Here is a 22848-nt window from a genome sequence, read left to right on the forward strand (position 1 = left end):
ACTTTGGCTAGAGGGCTTCCAGCTTAGAGAATGTCATTTAGAGTGTGAGCCAGCACAATCACTAATAGTACATCTAGCAATTATGCAAAAAAAAAACACTAAAACTCCCAGGCTCAGCCCTACGATGCCTCACTCTTCTCCAGAATCGTCATCCTCGTTGTCTTCCTCGTCGGCATTAGCGGATTGTTCAGATGCTGTGACTGTCTGATTCGCACAATTACTGCAGGAGCACAGCTCAGTGCAGCTAAGATCAGATGTTCTGCACGTGCACCTGCTGGCTTCACACCTACTCTTCTTGCATGAACAGTGGATGTAATTCAGCACTTCATCGGGTGCTGCACCAGTTGTCATCCAGTGTACCACCAGTTGTCCGTCCAACAGCCTCCAGCCATGGCCCACTGGGCTGGGAGCCGAGATAGTTTGTTGAAGTCCCCTGTGATGAACCGCCGCTTGATAATTACACCTGTATGTGTGTTGTTGAAGTGCATCATGGTTTGGTGGTAACAGTTCATCACTGGATGCATGGAGGCAAAACAAATGGTAGCGGGCCTCATTGACATCATGGGTACTTTGACCATACAGGTCACAAACGAACTTCTCCAATGAAGACTGAAGGGCTGACGATGCATTGAAGTCGCTCCCAAGCAATGTGAATGCTTCCTGGTTTTTAGGATGCCTACTGATTGTAGTGGACAGGTGGGAAGGGTCAGGGCAGAGTGTGTGACAATGGTAAAGCCAATGGAACAGGGGGCTGGAAGCTGTGATATGGGCAGCAGAGACCAGGTAGGCGTGACAGCAGCGGGCACTTGGGCTGTCCGGCCCGACTCTGAAACGTCTTGTTTACACTAGACTAGTCACAGTGTGAGTCTGGCATTCAGCGAGCTAGACCCCCCCCCCAATGGTTTTGGACTTGTTGGCCAGTTGTTCTTCAATACCAATCTTCCCTGACAGGCTCATGAAAACTAACCATGACCTATCTTTGAAATCTTCCACAAGACAAAAAAAATAATTAGGTACAAGTGGGAAGTCGAGTAGCCTTGGCCTGCCTAAGCTAGATCTAAATAAAGCGAGAGAGAAGCGGTACCCACCTTTCTGGAACAAATCACGACGTTGTTCAGCAGCTTGTTGTTCGGGTCCATCGAGTTCAAGCCATTTTTTGCCAAACTCGCAAATTCTGGTCCATGATTTTTGAGTGAACTGGCTTGGATCCCCTAGATTTTTGTTACAAACATGGATAATACACGTAACTTGGCTCCCACGCCATGTCGGCATGGGCACAGCCATCTTTAGTTCCATCTGATCACGTGAACCAAATCACGGTCCCTGATTGGTCAAGATGAACAGAGTCAGACATTCTTCCACAGCTAGGAGTGTAAGGATGAGGAGAGATATGCACCGAGTTCGCTTGTGTTTTTTACATAGCTATACACACCTTTGAAAGTGGGAACATTGATTTTTCACCTTAGAAAAAGCTAATCTTAATTTACAATGCTTAAGATTGTAGTCCCCAGTTGGGTGCCACGAAACTGAACAATAATCGACCCCAGCTCACGGCCTAACAAGGTTTCCAACTGTATCTCAAACACACACACGATTTGTTCACTGAGGAGCCATGTTCATGAGTAAGGGCGAGAGATTCCCAGAACTTTCCAGATTTTGTGCGTTTTACGCACGACGACCTACATGGTATTGTTTACCTTCGTTTTTAGTTTTTTCAAATATTTTTCCAAATCCAAATGTCGAAGAATCTCCAGAAAAAAAAGTTCAGACATTGGAAGCCCTGGAAGAGATTTGTAGGAGAAGTGATGTGGAAATTAGTGATTTTTTTGAAAGCACTGTTACTGTCAGCACCGTCAAACCACAGCACTCACTCAGTGCAAACCCCAGCAACCTTCTTTTCTCTGCAGGGTTTTTCATGCTGCTGTTCTGGGTTTGACCATTTGAATGGACTTTCACTTCAGAATTGTTTTATTAATGCAGACATTGCACAAGAAATACAGATTTTTACATATTGCACATTACTGTTTTTGTTTTATTTGTTGTTTTCAGTTTGCAGATAAATTTATTAAACACAATTTATAAAATGCCTTGTATTTTTAGAAATTTTTTACATTGATTTTGGAGAATAGTCGAATCATGAGTTGAATTTTAGTCAGATTTCCTTTCACTAAGTAGAAAAAAATCCATTTGACCCACTTTGGGAATCCAAGTTGGTAAATGGAGAGTCCGCCTGGTTCTGGATTTACTAAAACCTTTGTAGTATTGATGGACTTTGTGGTGTTTCTGTGGGTTTTTATCCAGTTGTAGTCAAGGAGTTGCTGAATGAAGAAATTGGCATCTTTGTGCCTGCGATCATTGCTATCATGGTGTTTATCCACTGTCGAATTGAGAATATACTTTTGGCAAGGATAAGAAAAAAAAATCTCCCTTGCTTTATCGTAGCTTATTAAATCAGAATAACAGTCACAATGTTTCTGACCCTGGAAATCTATTCTGAGGTCGTATGTACAATCTTGGTCTCTATGTTGTATCCATAGAGATCAAGATTAGATATTGACCTGATAATTGTGGAACTATTCTTGATTAATTTTGGGTATGTTTTAGTGCTTTCACTAAAATGGTCTCCTATTATTCCACATTTTGTGATGGTGTGTGTGAGTAAACCCACTGACTCAGTTCCATTCATACAGTAACACAGAGCTAAAGTAGAGAACAGGATCAATAGATGTGTGTATGAGAGGAGATCACAGGGCATGACCACTATGCTCTGTTTTATTATACAGATCTCATTAAAATCATCTTCATAAAAAGGACCAATCCATGGGAACGAACACACACACACACACACAAAACCCTTATTTAAAGACACACAAAGCAAATCTTGATGCTCATAAACTTAGTCAGTGAAGCAGTGGCGGCTGGTAGTCTTTCAAACAGGGGAGGCTGGTCGGTTACGATATTTCCAGATTTTAAAAGAAAAAAGAAAAAACACATCAGTTTTGCCCATACTCTTGCCTCTGATCTGGCTGATTGTTGGCAGGGTCACAAACTGTGAAATAACAGGTTCTTTTGGCCCATTAGCCTACTGTCCAATATACATGATGGTGGTGTTGGGGGGAGTATATTTTAACATTTTATATTTTAAAATTGTGGCATGTTTTTTTAAAAATTTATCATTATTGAAAGCAGCTCTTTGTCAGGAACCTCAGCAGTAACAGCAGAGTGTTCTGGAATAGGCACAAGCACTGACCTTGGAGACCAAACATAGAGCTGGGTGCCACACATTTCATTCAATGACACTTTCCCTATATTTTACTTATTTTGACTGAGAAATGTTTTATTGACAATTTTGATAACCCTTCACTTTTAATCCAGGTCTGTAGTGTAAAATGTTCTCGGCTGTGTTTTTGTTTAAAAATGTTTTCCAAATTGTAGCGGTGTTTAATTCATATCCAGAAAAATATATATTCCAATATAATATACTCAGCATAAACATTTTAAATAGATTCTATATTTTTGGTCCAAGCCCTGTGATGACCTGGCAACTTGTCCAGGGTGTACCCCGTCTTTCACCCGTAGTCAGCTGGGATAGGCTCCAGCTTGCCTGCGACCCTGTAGAACAGGATAAAGCGGCTAGAGATAATGAGATGAGATGAGATTTTTGGTCCATCCATGACATATTACTAAAGTAGCCTATTTACTGTTGTTGATGTGGGTCACTTGCTGTTAGCCAATTCACTTTCTTGTACCAGGAGAGCTGAAAGGAACGAGTATTATTCCCTACCTTTTTCACCAAGTCAATTTGAGGCGTTGGTCTGCCCTGCTCTTTAATTTTTTCCTTGAAAGGAAGACTGGCAAATGGCTTCACCAAAATTAAATCAACAATGCTTGGCATCCGTGCGCAGCTTTCTTGCTAGCTGACTAGCCCCCTCAAGTTCAAGTTCAGTCACTCAAATAAACGAAATTTCTGGAACTAAGATAGCAAACTTGACAACACTATATTTACACTTTATTTACAATGAAAATATATACAAACTAAAAAAGCTGGTAGAAACTGTATGTAATGAATGAAATCGAAATGTAAGCTGATCTCTTACAATACACCACAGCACTTGCGAATCCGCATGGGACTGAACTGAAATTCACCGCTGCCTGTCTATATTTGAAACGAGCTGTCAATCAAAGAAAATATCCGACTGCTTTCACCAATCACCAGTCTCCTCGCGGAAAGCTTTGCCATGTCCCTCCCACTGTGAGGCTGGGAGTCCATGGGCAGGCATTTTCACAGTATTTGTCCAATAACCATCTTGCATTTTGAGATTGACAAGCGCATAGCTCCCAAATGCCATTGAAGTCCACTGAGGCTGGGCTGCTTAATGATTAGGCTAACTGGGGAAAGTTATAACGGAATGATTTCGCACTGTAGTTGGGTTGAGCACATATATTTCTATGATTCTGGATCTGAAATAGCAATGTTATAAGGTCGGCTATAACATAAGCCTAGCGCAATTCATCCTACACGATGTTCGTCATTTTTAGAGGAGGCTGAGCCTCCCTCGTTGTCGCCCGTGCAGTGAAGTGTGTGTCATTGTGTCTCTGCAGGTTGCGTGGTTGTGGTGTCTCAGATGAAGGCTGTGCTGCTATGAGTTCAGCTATGAGATCAAACCCCTCACACCTGAGAGAACTGAATCTGTCCAGAAATGAAATCGGAGACTCAGGAGTGAAGCTGCTCTCTGCTCTTAAGAATGATAAACATTACAAACTACAGAGACTGATGTGAGTAATTACTTTTTTTTAGATAAATGTTGTTGAAGGAAAAATAGAAATAATTTCATGTGATATTTCAGTAAATATCACATGACCAGGCCATGAAATGAAACCAGTTTTTTAGAAATTTTCACTGTGTTCTATTTAATCGGATGTTTTTTCCCCTTTTAACAATTAACTCTAATGCTGTTTTGTGTTCATTAAAGTGTGTTGATTTAAAATTCATCTGAAAACAGAAGACAGGGAGTCAGAGTCTCCAAAATGTCCCGTCTGAGTGCATGAGTGATTGTAAATGAACACCTCGTCTCCTTGTGACACCCTGCTGTCTCTGACTTCATCCTGCTGCTTTTGTCTGAATAAGATGATCTCGGCTTTTCCCTGTTTCTGATCAGCAGCACACTTTCTTCTCAACTCTCCTCAAAACTCAGTAAAATCATCATCTTTAATGCCACACGGCCACAAATATGTGATTTAAGGAGCCACTTGACTCACTGTGACACTCCTTCCTGCTCTCCACCTCCACACCGTGTCTTCTGTCGTTCCTGTAAACTTCACCTCGGCTTCTTCTTAAAGTCTGCACTTAAATCTACATGTAGAACAAGAGATCAAACCCACCGCAGTGTGAGTTACTGTTTAAAAAGCTCCAAAGCCTGTGATTGGATAAGAGCAGTGATGGGATGGGAAACGTCTGCTCACTTTCCTGTTAGATCTTGTGGAAGTTCTCGTTTGTTGGAGCTCAATGTTAGAATACAAATATTATATAAGACTGAATACATGTTGAATTAAATTATAAACGGGAGATAATAATGTTTCTCTTGGAACAGAGATGATTCCATGCTGTTGGTCATGAAGTACCACAGTCCAGTGTGTGGGGATTAATCCAGATGTTTTTCTTTTATTTTCAGTGTGTGATGAGCATGTGTGTGTGTGATGAAGACTCTGGTGTTCCTGCATTTCCATGTTGGGGAATAGACAACACATTCATAAACCCATCAGTCATTTAGTTCTAACAAATGAAAGAGACTCGGAGACGTGGTCAGTGTGTGTTCATGGTGCACAGTGAATCAGACTGCACACAATTCTACACTGAATGTGGAACAACTTGTGATCTGCATGAAACTGCCTGGACCTCAGTCCCTTAAAAACCCTGAAAGAGCAGGTGGAAAAGCACAGGGACTCGAGCTGAACCCAGTCAGTGGAAGAGGGAGCTGAAATGGACAGGAACAGTTTCAGGACATTGGTGGGATTCTCACCTGACAGGATCAGCATTTGGGGAGTTAATCTGAGGCCCCGAGGAGACTCACTACAAGGCACATTTATCACTTTGTCCTTTGGTTGGTGGTTGGTGTTTTAATGTAGTTTAGATCTTTTTATTACAGGATCAGACCAAATCTGTTCTTTATTCACTCTGTCTGATCCTGATTTTGTTTTTGTTTGCTTGTTTGTTTTGCTGGGATCAGATGATCGAACCCAATATGGGATCAGTGCCATCTCTTTTACTTCAGTATAGATTCAGATTCACTTTCATTTCCATGAGTATTTACATACACACAGAAATAAAAGACTGTTTCTCATCAGCATGGTTCAGTGCAATTAAAAAGTTAAATTACACACATTAAAAACTGATAATTTATAACTGATCTACAACCCCGATTCCAAAAAAGTTGGGACAAAGTACAAATTGTAAATAAAAACGGAATGCAATGATGTGGAAGTTTCAAAATTTCATATTTTATTCAGAATAGAACATAGATGACATATCAAATGTTTAAACTGAGGAAATGTATCATTTAAAGAGAAAAATTAGGCGATTTTAAATTTCATGACAACACCACATCTCAAAAAAGTTGGGACAAGGCCATGTTTATCACTGTGAGACATCCCCTTTTCTCTTTACAACAGTCTGTAAACGTCTGGGGACTGAGGAGACAAGTTGCTCAAGTTTAGGGATAGGAATGTTAACCCATTCTTGTCTAATGTAGGATTCTAGTTGCTCAACTCTCTTAGTTCTTTTTTGTTGTATCTTCCATTTTGTGATGCGCCAAATGTTTTCTATGGGTGAAAGATCTGGACTGCAGGCTGGCCAGTTCAGTACCTGGACCCTTCTTCTACGCAGCCATGGTGCTGTAATTGATGCAGTATGTGGTTTGGCATTGTCATGTTGGAAAATGCAAGGTCTTCCCTGAAAGAGACGTCGTCTGGATGGGAGCATATGTTGCTCTAGAACCTGGATATACCTTTCAGCATTGATGGTGTCTTTCCAGATGTGTAAGCTGCCCATGCCACACGCACTAATGCAACCCCATACCATCAGAGATGCAGGCTTCTGAACTGAGCGCTGATAACAACTTGGGTCGTTCTTCTCCTCTTTAGTCCGAATGACACGGTGTCCCTGATTTCCATAAAGAACTTCAAATTTTGATTCGTCTGACAACAGAACAGTTTTCCACTTTGCCACAGTCCATTTTAAATGAGCCTTGGCCCAGAGAAGACGTCTGCACTTCTGGATCATGTGTAGATACGGCTTCTTCTTTGAACTATAGAGTTTTAGCTGGCAATGGCGGATGGCACGGTGAATTGTGTTCACAGATAATGTTCTCTGGAAATATTCCTGAGCCCATTTTGTGATTTCCAATACAGAAGCATGCCTGTATGTGATGAAGTGCCATCTAAGGGCCCGAAGATCACGGGCACCCAGTATGGTTTTCCGGCCTTGACCCTTACGCACAGAGATTCTTCCAGATTCTCTGAATCTTTTGATGATATTATGCACTATAGATGATGATATGCTCAAACTCTTTGCAATTTTACACTGTCGAACTCCTTTCTGATATTGCTCCACTATTTGTCAGTGCAGAATTAGGGGGATTGGTGATCCTCTTCCCATCTTTACTTCTGAGAGCCGCTGCCACTCCAAGATGCTCTTTTTATACCCAGTCATGTTAATGACCTATTGCCAATTGACCTAATGAGTTGCAATTTCATCCTCCAGCTGTTCCTTTTTTGTACCTTTAACTTTTCCAGCCTCTTATTGCCCCTGTCCCAACTTTTTTGAGATGTGTTGCTGTGATGAAATTTCAAATGAGCCAATATTTGGCATGAAATTTCAAAATGTCTCACTTTCAACATTTGACATGTTGTCTATGTTCTATTGTGAATACAATATCAGTTTTTGAGATTTGTAAATTATTGCATTCCGTTTTTATTTACAATTTGTACTTTGTCCCAACTTTTTTGGAATCGGGGTTGTACTAAAATAGATCTAAAACAACCATTTAAGCACAATCAATCTCTAATATGGAACTGAAAAATGAAATGTTCACACACCTCTCAGCAGCCAAGTTCACAACAATTTGTGTTTCAGTGCAGTTTCAGTCCTAATGAAGTTGTATCACCTGTTTAGCATCCTGCTGGTTCTGCAGCTGATGTTTCTGTACCTCTTCCCAGATGGAAGGATGGAGAAGATGCAGTGTGAAGGGTCCTTAATGATGGAGATAGCCCTGCAGGTGCAGCGCTTTTGGTAGATCTCAATCAGTTAAGGGAGAGGGGCATCAATGACCCTCCTGGCTGTCTTCACAATCCTATTTAGCAGCTTCTTGTCGTAGGCCTTGCAGCTCCCAAACCAGAAAGTGAGGCTGTATATTAAGATGCATCAAGTCAGTGGGTAAACACTGGGAGTGACGTCATCAAAGTTAAATATTGGGAAATTTGTCACTCAGATTTGCGATGTACTTTGTATGAAAAATGCAAGTTTTTTTTTAACACGAGAAAATAAACTTCATATCTTCAAGCCAATGTGTGACTTTCTTTTTATTATATCGACACATTCACAAACAAAAAGTCCCCAAATTTATCAAAACAATTCATCGATTTCCTCACAAGTGACACACAGAGACTTGTGTCACAGTTTTGGTTCTCTATGAATTAATTTTATCAATGAGCTTATTTATTCCTTTTAGCAGTAAAGACTGAATTACAGGGAATGTCAGCAAGACACAAACAATCCCACATACAATAATATGAATCAATAAATAATCATCGAATATTATAAATACTCAGCAGCACGGTGGTGTAGTGGTTAGCACTGCCGCCTCACAGCAAGAAGGTTCTGGGTTCGAGCCCAGTGGCCAATGGCAGTCTTTCTGTGTGGAGTTTGCATGTTCTCCCCGTGTCTGTGTGGGTTTCCTCCGGGTGCTCCGGTTTCCCCCACAGTCCAAAGACATGCAGGTTAGGATATTTGGTGGCTCTAAATTGATCGTAGGTGTGAGTGTGAATGGTTGTGTGTCAGCCCTGTGATGATCTGGTGACTTGTCCAGGGTGAACCCTGCCTCTCACCCATAGTCAGCTGGGATGGGATCCAGCTTGCTTGCAACCCTGTACCCTGAGTGGTTACGGATAATGGAAGGATGGATGAAACTGGTAAGGAAACATCAGCCAGGCTTGTGTGAGGGACATCAGGAAGAGGAGTCAGTGGATCATGTAGTTTTGAGTTGTAGAAGGTCTGAGACACAGAGGGGAATGATGAAGAATAATCTGAGGGAATTCAGGCTACTGGATTTCACAGTAAAAGGATTATTGAACATGGGTGAGAGGGCACAGGTTAGGATACTGTTAGGGTTGTTTGTAAGTGATACCTGGGTGTGTGGTTTTGTTTTTGTGTGTGTATAAACACCTTAAGACTGAGCATGGCCTCCGAGACGTCCCTGATTTGAGCAATCAATTTACTATTCTATGAAAATGCACTGGGAAGCTGGACTGTCTGATTTATGAGATGTTCATCTGAGTGAAAAAGCCAAAACTAAACTGTAGAGGCTTGTTCTTAATGAGACCTTGAGAAAAGTGCTATGGCTTACACTGATGAAGTCTCTGACCCAAAGTCATTGTTTCCACTCTCAATGTCCATGAGCCTTGTAATAAATCCACTTGAAACGTCTTGAAATGAAAGTTGAACTTTAATCCTCATTTTAACAGTTACAAAACACACATGAACTAACTAAAGAGCAATTCCAGCGTTATGGACGTGACACTTGAACTCAAAATGGCAACAAATGGCCCAGTGCATGTTTTATTGTCTCCCAGTATTTAAACAGGTGTTGCATATTTTAAGGCTGTACCATACTGGAGAAGTGATAGAACAAGAACAATTCCCATAGTACATCTAGGGCATGCCAGAAAATGGCAATAAAAGATGCGTTATGGATGTGACAGGAAAAGTATCACTTTTCTTGGGTGACTGTACATTTTTATCAAACTCTGTGAAATTGTAAACCTAATGTCGAAATGGAGATATCCATTTGATAGAGGGGTCCAAGGTGAATATTAAAAAAAAAAAAAATTTTTAATATTTTGTATTTCATGCAGAGTTTCGGAAGGAAAAGTCAGCATTATGGATGTGACGAAATTCCGTTATGGATGTGACGCGTCTGAAATAGACATGGCATATGTTTAGAAAATCAGCAATTTAACCACCATAACCCTTTGAAAAACTCTCTAAATATCAGCTAAAACTATCAAAGTTCTTAAATAATATTTAGGATGGCTATTGTTTTGCTGTTTTGTGGATTTTAGCATACATTTCTGTGGCTTGTGGCAATAATATAGAATTGTACATGATCAAAGTTGATTTTAGCTTGGGTTTTACATTATAAGAAAGAAAGACTGACAGTGACATATTAGGTTGGTTACAAATTGGTTCAGCTTATTCACATCTGTAAAATACAGGCCTAGGTGATATCTCTGGGAGTGGTTTTGATGTATTACATGTTGCTTTATTTTTGCATGATGAGGTTGACATTTACACGGAATTGCCCTAAACTAGCTACTAATGAAATAAAAAGGTTCTACTGTAATGTCTGCCGGAGATGCAGACAGCCAGATAAGAAAACTGTTAGCTTCCACAGCTCCTCAAGATTTGCCATGAGAAGTGCGAGACCGTTCCTATGGTAGCCGAGTTGGCAAGCTCTTAAAGCGACAGTACACATTTTTAGTCTATGCATAACAGATAACCTACGCATATGAATTCTAATTCTTCTTACCTTGCCACATATTATTCATCATTTTAAGCATGAAATAAACTACTTATATGAAATTACAAATTCAAATGAAATTATTTATAATTTTTAACATAAATTGTAATTCACATCTATATGAATTCTACTTTGGCCACTATATACCCGGCCCCTAATTGCTTTCTATCCTAGAAACAATTACAACATTGAATGTACTTAACAGTCCTTTTCATTCTGCTTCTTGAAGCAGGCAGAGTTTGGTGATCGGCTGCTCAAGTTCGTTCGTTTTGACTCGAACCTTGCGGACGACTCCATGTTCGTCCTCCACAGTCTTCACGATTCTTCCCATCAGCCATGATCCTCTAGGGGCTGATTCGTTGACGAAGTTTTGCCAAATTCAGGTGGCTTAAAGTATCGAGTTACTCCAAAGTCAGTGAGCTGTTGGAGTTCTTTGGTCCACTTGGTCCATTGTTCTGCGAGGTGTTCTGGCACAGTGTCATCCCAGGCTGTTCTTAGTCTACACAATTCTTGCAGGATGTTTCTAGCAGGTAGTATGACTGGTGACAACCTTCCTAGCGGATCATAGACTGAGCTCATTGTAGACAGGATTCCTCTCCTGGTGAGAGGCTTCTGCTCGATGTTCACCTGAAACTTGAACTGATCTGACTGGATGCACCATTGCACTCCCAAGGCTCTCTTGATGGCGAGTGAGTCCTGGTCGAGATCAAGATCTTTGACTTCTGTTGCTCGGTCCTCAAGCGGAATGGTTAACACCACGTTTCGACTGTTGGTCGTCCATTTTGTCAGTCTAAAGCCTCCTGTTTGACAGATGGCCATCAAGTCATGGAGTAGCTTGATTGCTTCCTGTTTTGAGTTAACCAATTTTAGACAATCGTCAACGTAAAAATTGTTCAACACTGTCTCCACAGCTGCTGCATCAAAAGTACTCCTGTTGTCCTCGGCACACCTTCTCAGCGCATAGCTCATGCAGCTGGGTGAGGAGGTGGCTCCGAACAAGTGTACCTCCATTCTGTACTCCTGCAGCTCCTTTGAGATGTTCCCGTCAGGCCACCATAAAAACCTGAGGAGGTCAGTGTCTTCAGGTGGGACCTTGACCTGGTGGAACATGGACTCCACATCTGCCATGACTGCGATTGGCTCCTGACGAAATCGTGTTAAGACACCAACCAGACTGCTTGTCATGTCAGGCCCTTGCAGTTGTTGCTCATTGAGTGTGGTTCCCTGATATGAAGCGCCGCAGTCAAATACCACTCGAAGTTTGTGCTTCTTGGGGTGGTAGACGGCGTGATGCGGAATAAACCACACCTTTCCATCACTCCTGTTAAGCTCTTCATCTGGGACTTTGACAGCATATCCCTTGCTTATGACCTGGTTCATGAAGCTGACGTATTCCTCTCGGAACATCTGGTTTCTCTGAAGCTTCTTTTTCATGTTGAGCGCTCGTTGCTCCGTCATTGCTCTATTGTTAGGCATTTTCACATCTTTGTTCTTCAATGGCAACCTGATAGAGTAGTGACCGTTGACCAGTTTTGTGGATGTGGTGACTCTGTCCATAAACAGTTGATCTTCCTTCGACATCTCAAACTGCTCTCCTTGAGCATTCTTGGGAAAATCATACTTGAATTGCTGGGTCCACAATTCTTCAAGTCGAGCCACCGATATCCAATTCATTTGGATCTGTGGGTATCCGTCCTTTGACCAGCTTCTGATGTTCTCACGCAGCGGCCCGTTCACTGACCATCCCAAGACTGTATGTACTACATACGGCTCATCTTTCACGCTGCGGATTATCTCTTCTGGCTCTAAAGCTTTTGTGACATCAGTCCCAATCAGAAGATAGATATCCGCCTTGATCGATGGAATTCGTACACCTCGTAAGTGTGGCCACCTATCCATGTCCTCTTGGGTTGGAATATTCTCCTGACTAGCAGGTATGGCCTTTTGCGTAAACACACCAGTGAGCTTGACAAAGTCATCCCCCTCCAGACTGCTGACTTCTAGGTCTGGCAGCACTTTGCACGAGACGGTCTTTTGGTCTCCCATAGTGGTAAGTAGGATGTTCACATTTTTTCCTTGCAGGTTAAGGTCGTTGGCTAGCTTGTTAGTGCAAAAGGAGGCGTTGCTCCCTGGATCCAGGAACGCATAACAAGTCAGCACCTTGTTGCCTTTCTTTGCCTTCACTCTCACCGGAACGATGGCGAGGACTGTTCCTGCACCCCCGGCCCCCTGCATCCACGAATCCACTGACCACAGTTTGTTCTTCCTGTAAAGACTCCTCTTTTGGTTCCTCCCTTGAAGTGCCTTCTTTTGGTATGTCTCTAGGTTTCTGCTTTATGTGTAACAGTGTAGGGTGTTTAGCTGAACACATCTCACAGCTCTTCTTTTCTTCACAGGTACTGCTCATGTGTCCTCCTATAAGACAGGTGAAGCAGAGTCCTTAACTCTTAAGGAATTCCAATTTTTCTTTGTGTAGCTTTTTTTTGAAGTTTCTTGCACTGTTCCATGGTATGATCTCCCTGACAGAAGATGCACAGTTTCACAAAAGCCATGTTCATGTTTGGTTTCTTCTCTTTAGCTTTCTTGTTCTCAGCACCAGCAACATCTTTCACTACTTTCTGCTCTTTAGCTTCAGTAGCTAGCGTTGTGATAGTTTTCTTGCCAGCTGATTTTTCAGGTTGGCGCTTTGTTTGACCTGAGATTTCACCAAACACAGGGTGTGCTGCCATTTCAGCCTGTTTGGTAACAAATGACACCACGTCTTGGAACTTTGTTCGCCGATCTATCTTCTGAATGTCAATGGCGACACTCCTGAATTTCTCCCTCAGCCTGTATGGGAGCTTGGAGATGACTGTGCACATGTTCGCGGCATTCTCCATCTCATCCAAGTACTCTAGATCCGACATTGCATTGTTACAATTGGTCAGAAACAGATCGTATGCTTCAAGTGCCTTAGCGTCATCTGACTTGATAGTAGGCCAATTTAAAGCCTTGTCCAGGTATGCCATTGAGATCTTATATTTGTCACCAAAGCGCTCCTATAATAATTTCTTGGCTTCAGGGTAGCCCTGTTCAGGGTCCATATAAAAACAGCTGCACACTAAGTCATTAGGCTGACCACTTGTGTGCTGTTCCAAATAGTAAAGCCGATCTTTGCTGTTTTCAGTCTTGCTTTCTATGCGATGCTCGAAAGCTCTCGTGAAGAGACGGTATTCCATTGGATCTCCTTTAAAAACTGGAATATTCAGCGATGGCAATGTAGATAGCTTTTGTTGCTTTATTAGACTTTCAGTTATCTCATTTTGGCGTTGCATGACAGAAACCAGGTTATCCGTGTTTGCAGAATTGCCCTTTGGAGTGACAGGCACTTGTCGTGCAACAGGCATTGCATTGGCAGCTATTCCACCACTATGGCTATGCTGAGATACATTATTAGCCCCACCGCTCCTATTGTGGCTGACATGTTGTCTCTGAGTAGCCGTCAGTGGATCCATTCTACTGCCTTTAGAGCTGCTTGACACATCTGAGCCTTCATATTTTCTTAACACAGCTAATTTTGCATCTGATACAGCGAGCTCTGCTTGTAACTCCAACTCTTCCTTTTCAGCTTTGAGCTGTAGCTCCTGCTCCTTGAGCCGTAGCTCATGCGCCTCCAAAGCCCTTTTTTGTTTCAATGTAGCTGTCTTGGTTAACAAAGTAGCTTTCTCCAATTCAACTTTTAAGCGCTCAGTGCGAGCCTGGCAGAAGGGAGTGATTCCAAAGGCATGGAGAAGGGCAGGAGGAATTCTGATCCCTAAAGAAAAGGACTCTGCAACCATCAGTCAATTCCGCCAGATCAGCCTTCTGAACGTAGAGGGAAAGATATTCTTCAGAGTCTTGGTCCAACGGCTCTCTACATACCTGCAAAGAAACAACTTCATGGATACATCAGTGCAGAAGGCTGGGATCCAGGGGTTCTCAGGATGCATGGAGCATGCCAATATGATCTGGCATCAGATACAATCTGCCAAGAAAGAGCGTAGAGACCTGTATGTGATCTTTCTAGACCTTGCAAATGCCTTTGGGTCAGTCCCTCACAACATCTTGTGGATAGCCTTCAGTTACTTTGGGGTACCAGAGCACATCATAAAATTGGTCAAGGGCTACTTTCAGGATCTCCAGTTTTGTATAACGGTTGAAAACACCACCACTGCCTGGCAACATCTGGAAATTGGCATCATGGCAGGCTGCACAATTTCACCGTTGGCCTTCATCATGGCTATGGAACTAATAATACGGGCATCTCGTTGGGTGATGGGAGGTGAGAGGACCAAGAGCAGCCTGCGTCTTCCACCAGTAAGGGCCTACATGGACGACATGACCATCATTACAACAACAAAACCTTGCACCAGACGACTGCTCCACAAACTCCAAGAAAACATTGAATGGGCAAGAATGCAATTCAAACCAAGCAAGTCATGCAGCATCTCCATCGTGGAAGGCCAACTAAGAGGCGAGCGATTTTACATCAGTGAGGAACCAATTCCAACAGTCCTCGAGAAGCCCATTAAGAGCCTTGGGTGATGGTATAATGCAGACCTCAAAGACACTCAGCAACTTCAGCAGGATGTGGCTAATGGCCTTAAGCAAATTGACAACACTGCACTGCCAGGGAAGCTAAAGCTGTGGTGTTACCAGTTTGGGCTGCTACCCAGGCTGCTGTGGCCATTGACCATGTATGAGGTTTCACTTAGCCATGCCAATCGCTTGGAAAGGCTAGTGAACACGTATGTGAGGAAATGGCTTGGGCTTCCGAAGTGCGTCAGCAGTGTTGGACTGTACTGTAAAGGAGCCCCGTCACTGCCTATCTCAAGTCTGGTGGAAGATTTTAAGTGTGCGAAGGTGAGGCTGGACATGTCCCTTGCCGACTCCCGGGACCCCATGGTAAGAGGTGCCGCTCCTACCCTAGCAACTGGGAGGAAGTGGACCCCTGCCACAGCGGCGCTACAGGCCAAATCTGCCCTCCTGCACTGGGACGTAGTGGGCCACGTCCAACAAGGAAGAGCAGGATTTGGCCTTGGAGCTATGACACCTCTCTGGCAGAAGGCATCTATAACTGAGCGTCGCACTTTGGTGGTGGAGGAAGTGCGATGACAGGAAGAAGCAGCCAGATGCTCCAAAGCTGTGGCACAAGCCAAACAGGGCCACTGGATGAGGTGGGAGGGGTTTGAGAGGAAGAAACTAACATGGAGCGAGCTTTGGGGCATGGAGTCCAACCGGTTGAGTTTCATCATCCGAGCTACATACGATGTCCTACCCTCTCCCACTAATCTGCACCTGTGGCTTGGAAAGGACCCATCTTGCCCCCTGTGTACAACCCCTGCAACACTCAAACACATTCTGGTTGGCTGCAAGACTAGCCTCACTCAAGGCAGATACACGTGGAGACATAACCAAGTTCTCAAGTGTTTGGCCGACAAACTTGAGCGCAAGAGAGTAGCAACTAACAGCAAGCTCGTCAGCATCCAGAATGCACACAGTCACAGCCATTGTTTGTGCGGGAGGGCGATAAGCGTGGGGGGGGGGGCCCTCAAGCGTGGATCTGTCCCCACTGAATGCAGCCAGGGACTGGCAGATGAGAGTGGATCTAGACCAGAGGCTCATCTTCCCTCCAGAGATTGCAATAACAACCCTTCGTCCAGACATCGTCCTCTGGTCTAATTCCTGCCGGCTCGCCTACATCATTGAGCTAACAGTTCCCTGGGAGGATGCCCTTGAAGAAGCCTTTGAGCGCAAGAAGCTGCGTTATTCCAACCTTGCAGCTGAGGCAGAGGACAAAGGTTGGAAGATAAGGGTGCGTCCAGTGGAGGTGGGCTGCAGGGGCTTTGTGGCAAGCACAACAGCAAAGCTCCTTAGGGAGATTGGAGTCAGGGGGCAGGTGCACAGACAAGCCATCAAAGAACTGGCCAACACTGCAGAGAGAACAAGCCATTGGTTATGGCTGAAGAGAGGCGATACCATCTGGGCTGCTAGGAACAGCTAGCAGCGGGACACACACCCAGGCCTGATCAACCTGTGGTGGGCCTGCCTCAGCAGAGGGTGCATTGTGTTAAGTGGCCAAAACACCTGGTGACGCTCAGGTACACAACTGACGATGTGTCCCGCTGTAAAAGCTGTGTAGCACCCACCCGTCCTACAAATGGTGCAAATACTAGGGATATGTAACATCAAGTCCTTTCAATGAATCTACAGAGGCAGAAGAGACAGACTTGGCTTTTTTACTCTTTCTGGATGTAACTGAAGCGCTATCTTCAGGATTTACCTCATTGTTCACCTTTTCAGACTCTTCTATGCGAAGCATTGCATCTTGTATCCATGAACTAACTTCTTGCACAAAATTGCATTTCTCAACATATCTTGGCTGAAACCAATTACTTTGATCTGCATTCATATTCTCTATGCATCCAAGTTGACTGTACAGGTCTTTAACATCAGCATTTATCTTACTGAATTCTCCTATCAGCTCTTCATACCTGGTTAACAATTCCTTTGTTATAATTTCCACGTTTGCATCATCATCCATTAAAGCAAGCAATTTGTTTCTTTTCTCAGTCAGTTTTCCTAGCTTTGCTCTTCTGGAGCTGATTCTTGTTTGCAGATTATTTTCCAATGACACTGGTGTTGGTTTAACCAAACGTTTTCCCCCCGGAGGGCTTACCGTCTTTTCTTCTTCATCTGTCATGATCAGTGATGGGAATAACGGCGTTACAAATAAACGGCGTTACTAACGGCGTTACTTTTTTTAGTAACGAGTAATCTAACTAATTACTTTTTACATCGTTATAACGCCGTTCCCGTTACTTACAATAAAATACTATGCGTTACTTTATTAAAGCTGTTCTCATCTGGCACGCTGCTCGTTCAGCCTTTCTTTACTCTGCTTTAGTGTGGGGCGGGGAGACAACGGCACAGTAAGCCAATCAGAGTAGATTTGGACAACATACGTAGGTAGGCCACGCCTACTGCACTACTGCGCACTCGGAAGACAAAGCGATGGCGAGTGGTGAGCCCAGCACTGCGCTTTCACATTGGAAATACAGCCATTACTTTTCATTACTTGAAAAAAAAGGCAAGAGTGTTTACGTGCAATGCACATTATGTCGAGGAACAAAGCGTTTGTCCTCGTCAGTGGCCAGTAATTAGTAACAATTTTAATAACTACAAAAATATATTAGTACATTTGATAGATGTCTTATCTCACATTGTCCCACAAAAATAGTAATATAGTGTAGATAACATTACTAATTGGTTCTGTTAAGTGTCCATTTCAGTCATTAAACACATTTAACATTCACTTTTATTATGATTACACTAATTGAATTTGATTTTTTTTGAGGGGGAACAAAATGTAACGGAATAATTACTTTCCCTGGTAATTAGTTACTTTTATGACAAAGTAACTCCGTTACTAACTCAGTTACTTTTTGGGAAAAGTAACTAGTAACTATAACTAATTACTTTTTGAAAGTAACATGCCCAACACTGGTCATGATTGCTTTGAACGTCAGTCCGTTTTTTTTCCAATTCCACTTGCGACAATCACGTTGCAGCCACGCCCACTTGTCAATCACCAGCTACGAGTGTAGCGCATGATCATGCTAGTTCCAAGGCCGGATTAACTATATGGGCCTGCGGCACAGTGCCCAGGGGCACCAACCACTCACAGCCAGTGGGGGGGCACCACATGACAGAAACTTTAAAAATATTTTTCGTGAATGTTTGTACACTTAAAATGGTTATACACTTGACATTGTTAAATAGTTATATATAATTCATTATGAACACTAATTTCATAAGAACAACAACAACAATAATCATAATTCTGAGCAAGAGTGGCCTATGTGACCATTAACCCCCCTTTCCTCAACCTGTCAGTTGAGCCAGTCCACCTACGGTGAAATGTATCAATTTTTTAAAAACCGCGGTAGAAATGAAAAATGGACAGACATCAACTGAGTGGTTGTGCGAAGAGAAAATTAAAAGAGAGACTCCAGGCGTGTAGCTGCAATTAAAAATGTTCCAGTGTTAGATCGTTTTTTTATAAAAACATCGACAACTGCTGTCACTACCAGCGCTGAAGCTAGTGAAATCAGCGATGCTAGTGAGGGAGATGGCCCTGCTAGCACTAGCCGGGGAGATGCTACAACCACAGCCAGTGTTAGCCGAGGGGTCGGCGACGACGAGGATCCCCTTGAGACATACAAATATATGCTGCTCATTTTTGAATAAGACATTTCAATATGCCTACATGCATATCGTTGGTTGTTTTCAGTGAATTTGATGGGCTGATGTAGCCTACTTAATAAATTTTCAATAAGGAAGAATGACCTTGTTTATTTGTACTATTGTTTATGTATATGCTACTATTTTTGACAGCAAAGGGCAAGGTTTGTGAGTGTGTGCAGGAGGTTACTGAACGCGCAGGGTGTGTGTGTGTGTGGGGGGGGGGCACTTGAGGTATAGATAGTTTTCACATGACGTCACAGAGTCGGGGATTCCCTAGTGGCGGCCATCTTGGAGGTCCAGCTTACCGTACAGGTGACTGAGCACACATTGTAACCGCGAGTACAAAGTCTTCAAAAGAACCCAAGCAGGCTATTTAAAGCTAGCAATGGTGCACACCTGTTGTATTCACGGCTGTCGTAATAGGTCAGATGATGAAGTCAAGCGGAGCTTTTATGGAATTCCCACTGTACGGGAGCACTAAGGTGAGCAAACAAACTCAGCATACAAAGGAGAAATCTATGGCTTGCGAGAATCAACCGCAAGGATTATCAGCCTTCCAAACACAGCAAAGTCTGCTCCGATCATTTTATAAGTGGTAAGTTGTTTAAATAAACAATCAATTGTGTTTAAGTTTGTTTTTGGAAACCAAAACATCATGTGAACACTCTCTGGAGAATGCCTAACTGGAACTGCTGAGTGTACGTTTACATTGTAATGTACACTTAATATCGCTCGTTTGTCATGTTTCTATTTGAAACTTGTCACTTCACTCACGCAAGGGTCATTTTTGAAAAACATTTTAGGTCTATTCTGTATGATTTGATTTGTGTTTGGGATGCAAACAGCGTGCCTTTTGGCAGATGCCACCTGAATCGCACAGATCCGATTTTTTTTTAGGGGGGGCGTTGGAGTGTCTGATTATAATTTCAAAGTAAATTCTGTATTAAATTTACTAAATAAGCAAATCTGTTACAGTCCATGAAACAGGAAGTATAAGGATGAGAAAAAAACAGTTTAAATCGGGAAGCTGCGCACATTTGTGCAGCCCGAGCGGTGTGCAGGACTGCGCAAATGTGCGCAGCTTCCCGATTTAAACTGTTTTTTTCTCATCCTTATACTTCCTGTTTCATGGACTGTAACGGATTTGCTTATTTAGTAATTTTAATACAGAATTTACTTTGAAATTATAATCAGACACTCCAACGCCCCCCCTAAAAAAAAAAAAAAAAAAACGGATCTGCGCGATTCAGGTGGCATCCGCCAAAAGACGCGCTGTGAATATATAAAGTTGTATATATCAGACAGCCTTTAAAGTTTGATGAAGTCAGTTTCAGGCTTTGGAGCAGGCTTTGGCAGCCCTGCATAGTCACTTGAAAATGCATCTTTGTCCACTTCGTAGGGGTCAATTCCCCCAATCAAGGCCAGTTTGGCTGCATACCATTGTCGTGAGATGTCGTCTAATGTATCTATATACTTCTGTTTGCTTGATTTTGCCGACATTGATCTTCATTTTAGAAAACTGACTATATAACTTCATAAATTCATCTGAGATAACGTAGCCAGTAGTGGCGATGGTCCGTTTTGTTTGCCCACCAAGATGGCGGCTGGGGGGCGTTCCCCGGAATGCCGTGACGTCAGTGAAAACTATATATAGTGCCCAGGGGCACCGCATTGGCTTAATACGGCACTGGCTAGTTCAGAAGTCCCTCGGTAAATCCCTCGATGAATCTTCTTTCCAGTTTCAGCAAACCTCTCCAGCGTTTTGTAATCCAATGTCAAGCAAGTTTTCTTACTAATGTAGAGGCTTGTTCTTAGTGAGACCTTGAGAAAAGTGCTATGGCTTACACTGACGAAGTCTCTGACCCAAAGTAGCTGTTTCCACTCTCAGTGTCCATGAGCCTTGTAATAAATCCACTTGAAACGTCTTGAAATGAAAGTTGAACTTTAATCCTCGTTTGAACAGTTACAAAACACACATGAACTAACTAAACTAGCTACTAATGAAATAAAAAGGTTCTAATGTCTGCCGGAGATGCAGAGAGCCAGGTAAGAAAACTGTTAGCTTCCACGGCTCCTCAAGATCTGCCATGAGAAGCGCGAGACCGTTCCTATGGTAGCCGAGTTGGCAAGCTCTTAAAGTGACAGTACACATTTTTAGTGTATGTATAACAGATAACCTACGCATATGAATTCTAATTCTTCTAACTTTGCCACATATTATTCATCATTTTAATCATGAAATAAAGTACTTATATGAAATTACAAATTCAAATGAAATTATTTATACTTTTTAACATAAATTGTAATTCACATCTATATGAATTCTACTTTGGCCGCTACATAAACATCCAATCTGATTCCGTACATGCTGAGGTTTTTACTTGATGCACTCCCTTGAGACCTGATGAAACCTTTGTTTATTTTGTCTCTAACTGTTTATCCCAGGCAAGGTTGCGGGGGGCAAGCTGGAGCCTTTCCCAGGTGACCATGGGCGAGAGGTAGGGTACACCCTGGACAAGTCACCAGCTCATCGCAGGGCTGACACACACACAGAGACACAAACAACCATTCACACTCACAGTCAATTTAGAGCCACCAATTATCCTAACCTGCATGTTTTTGGACTGTGGGGGAAACCGGAGCACCCAGAGGAAACCAACATGGACACGAGGAGAACATGCAAACTCCACACAGAAAAGCCCTCGCTGGCCGCGAGGTTTGAACCCAGAACCTTCTTGCTGTGAGGCGACCGTGCTAACCACTACACCACTGTGCCGCCCTACGAAACCTTGAAGTGACTCTTAATTGCTTACTCAAACATGGTTTGTTTTGCTCTTATGATGATGTCAGTGATGTTGAAACGTCAGTTTATAATATTGCTAGTTTTTATTATGAAGTTATTTTTATATAGGATATGATGGATGAGTGGGAACAAGGTGAGAGGATGGATGACCTGGAACAGATGTTGGCTGTTAAACATGGAGGACTGAATGTAGATTCAGGGCTGTGTGAAGGATTCTATTGGAAAGCTGCTGTCTGCACTCCGGGGCAGAAGGTGGCAGTAATGCAGCAGTAAGCTGAATGAACGCCAACAGAAGAAGAAGCGGAAGAAGATTCATTTGGCACGCGCTCTCACACTCCTGGGCTTCACCTAACGCTCAGTAATGATGGTGATGATGATGGTGGTGATGTTTCACTTTCACTGAAGACTGAGTAAGTGTGTTTATTGTGTGGCTAAACCCTCAGGCAACAAAACACTGATAAGAATGTAGGTGTGAATTTTAAGCAGAAACCCCACAGAGTTTGTGGAAACAGTTTGTAAGGAGACAGGATTGGTTTAAACTCCCTGTGCTTTAGTTGGCTTGGATTTAGGACACCGTTTACACGTTAAAGCCTCTTAATGTAACCGGGGAGGAGAGACAATTCACCAAAACCACAAGCTGTGTGTTTTTAATCCGAGAGCCGCCTTCGGTCAGGGGTTAGTGGGGTCAGGGATTAATGTGGGAGATGACGTCTCTTTCAGGGAAGACCTTGCATTTTCCAACATGACAATGCCAAACCATATACTGCATCAATTACAGCATCATGGCTGCGTAGAAGAAGGGTCCGGGTACTGAACTGGCCAGCCTGCAGTCCAGATCTTTCACCCATAGAAAACATTCGGCGCATCATAAAACGGGAGATACGACAAAAAAGACCTAAGACAGTTGAGCAACTAGAATCCTACATTAGACAAGAATGGGTTAACATTCCTATCCCTAAACTTGAGCAACTTGTCTCCTCAGTCCCC

General features: G+C 42.9%; 1 protein-coding gene and 1 long non-coding RNA gene across 7 annotated transcripts in view; both read left to right on the forward strand.

Annotated features, from left to right (window-relative positions):
* The window catches only part of LOC132870597 (NACHT, LRR and PYD domains-containing protein 12-like), a 136739-nt gene extending 131530 nt beyond the window's left edge, over window positions 1-5209 (forward strand). For all 5 annotated transcript variants that reach the window (XM_060904295.1, XM_060904297.1, XM_060904298.1 and 2 more), the window contains 2 exons: window positions 4603-4776; window positions 4974-5209. In XM_060904295.1, coding sequence (XP_060760278.1) covers window positions 4603-4776; window positions 4974-4986 — 187 coding nt within the window. In that variant the 3' untranslated portion in view covers window positions 4987-5209. The remainder of the gene's footprint in view (window positions 1-4602; window positions 4777-4973) is intronic.
* The window catches only part of LOC132870601 (uncharacterized), a 315561-nt gene that overhangs the window by 160242 nt on the left and 132471 nt on the right, over window positions 1-22848 (forward strand). The window contains exon 2 of one of the 2 annotated variants that reach the window (XR_009651145.1): window positions 8215-8557. The exons of the other annotated variant lie outside the window; for it this stretch is intronic. This is a non-coding gene — a long non-coding RNA (uncharacterized LOC132870601). Of the gene's footprint in view, window positions 1-8214; window positions 8558-22848 lie in introns of those variants that run through there. 2 annotated transcript variants of the gene reach the window in all.

Source organism: Neoarius graeffei, chromosome 22, assembly GCF_027579695.1.
Source record: "Neoarius graeffei isolate fNeoGra1 chromosome 22, fNeoGra1.pri, whole genome shotgun sequence".
Classification (NCBI taxonomy): Eukaryota; Metazoa; Chordata; class Actinopteri; order Siluriformes; family Ariidae; genus Neoarius; species Neoarius graeffei.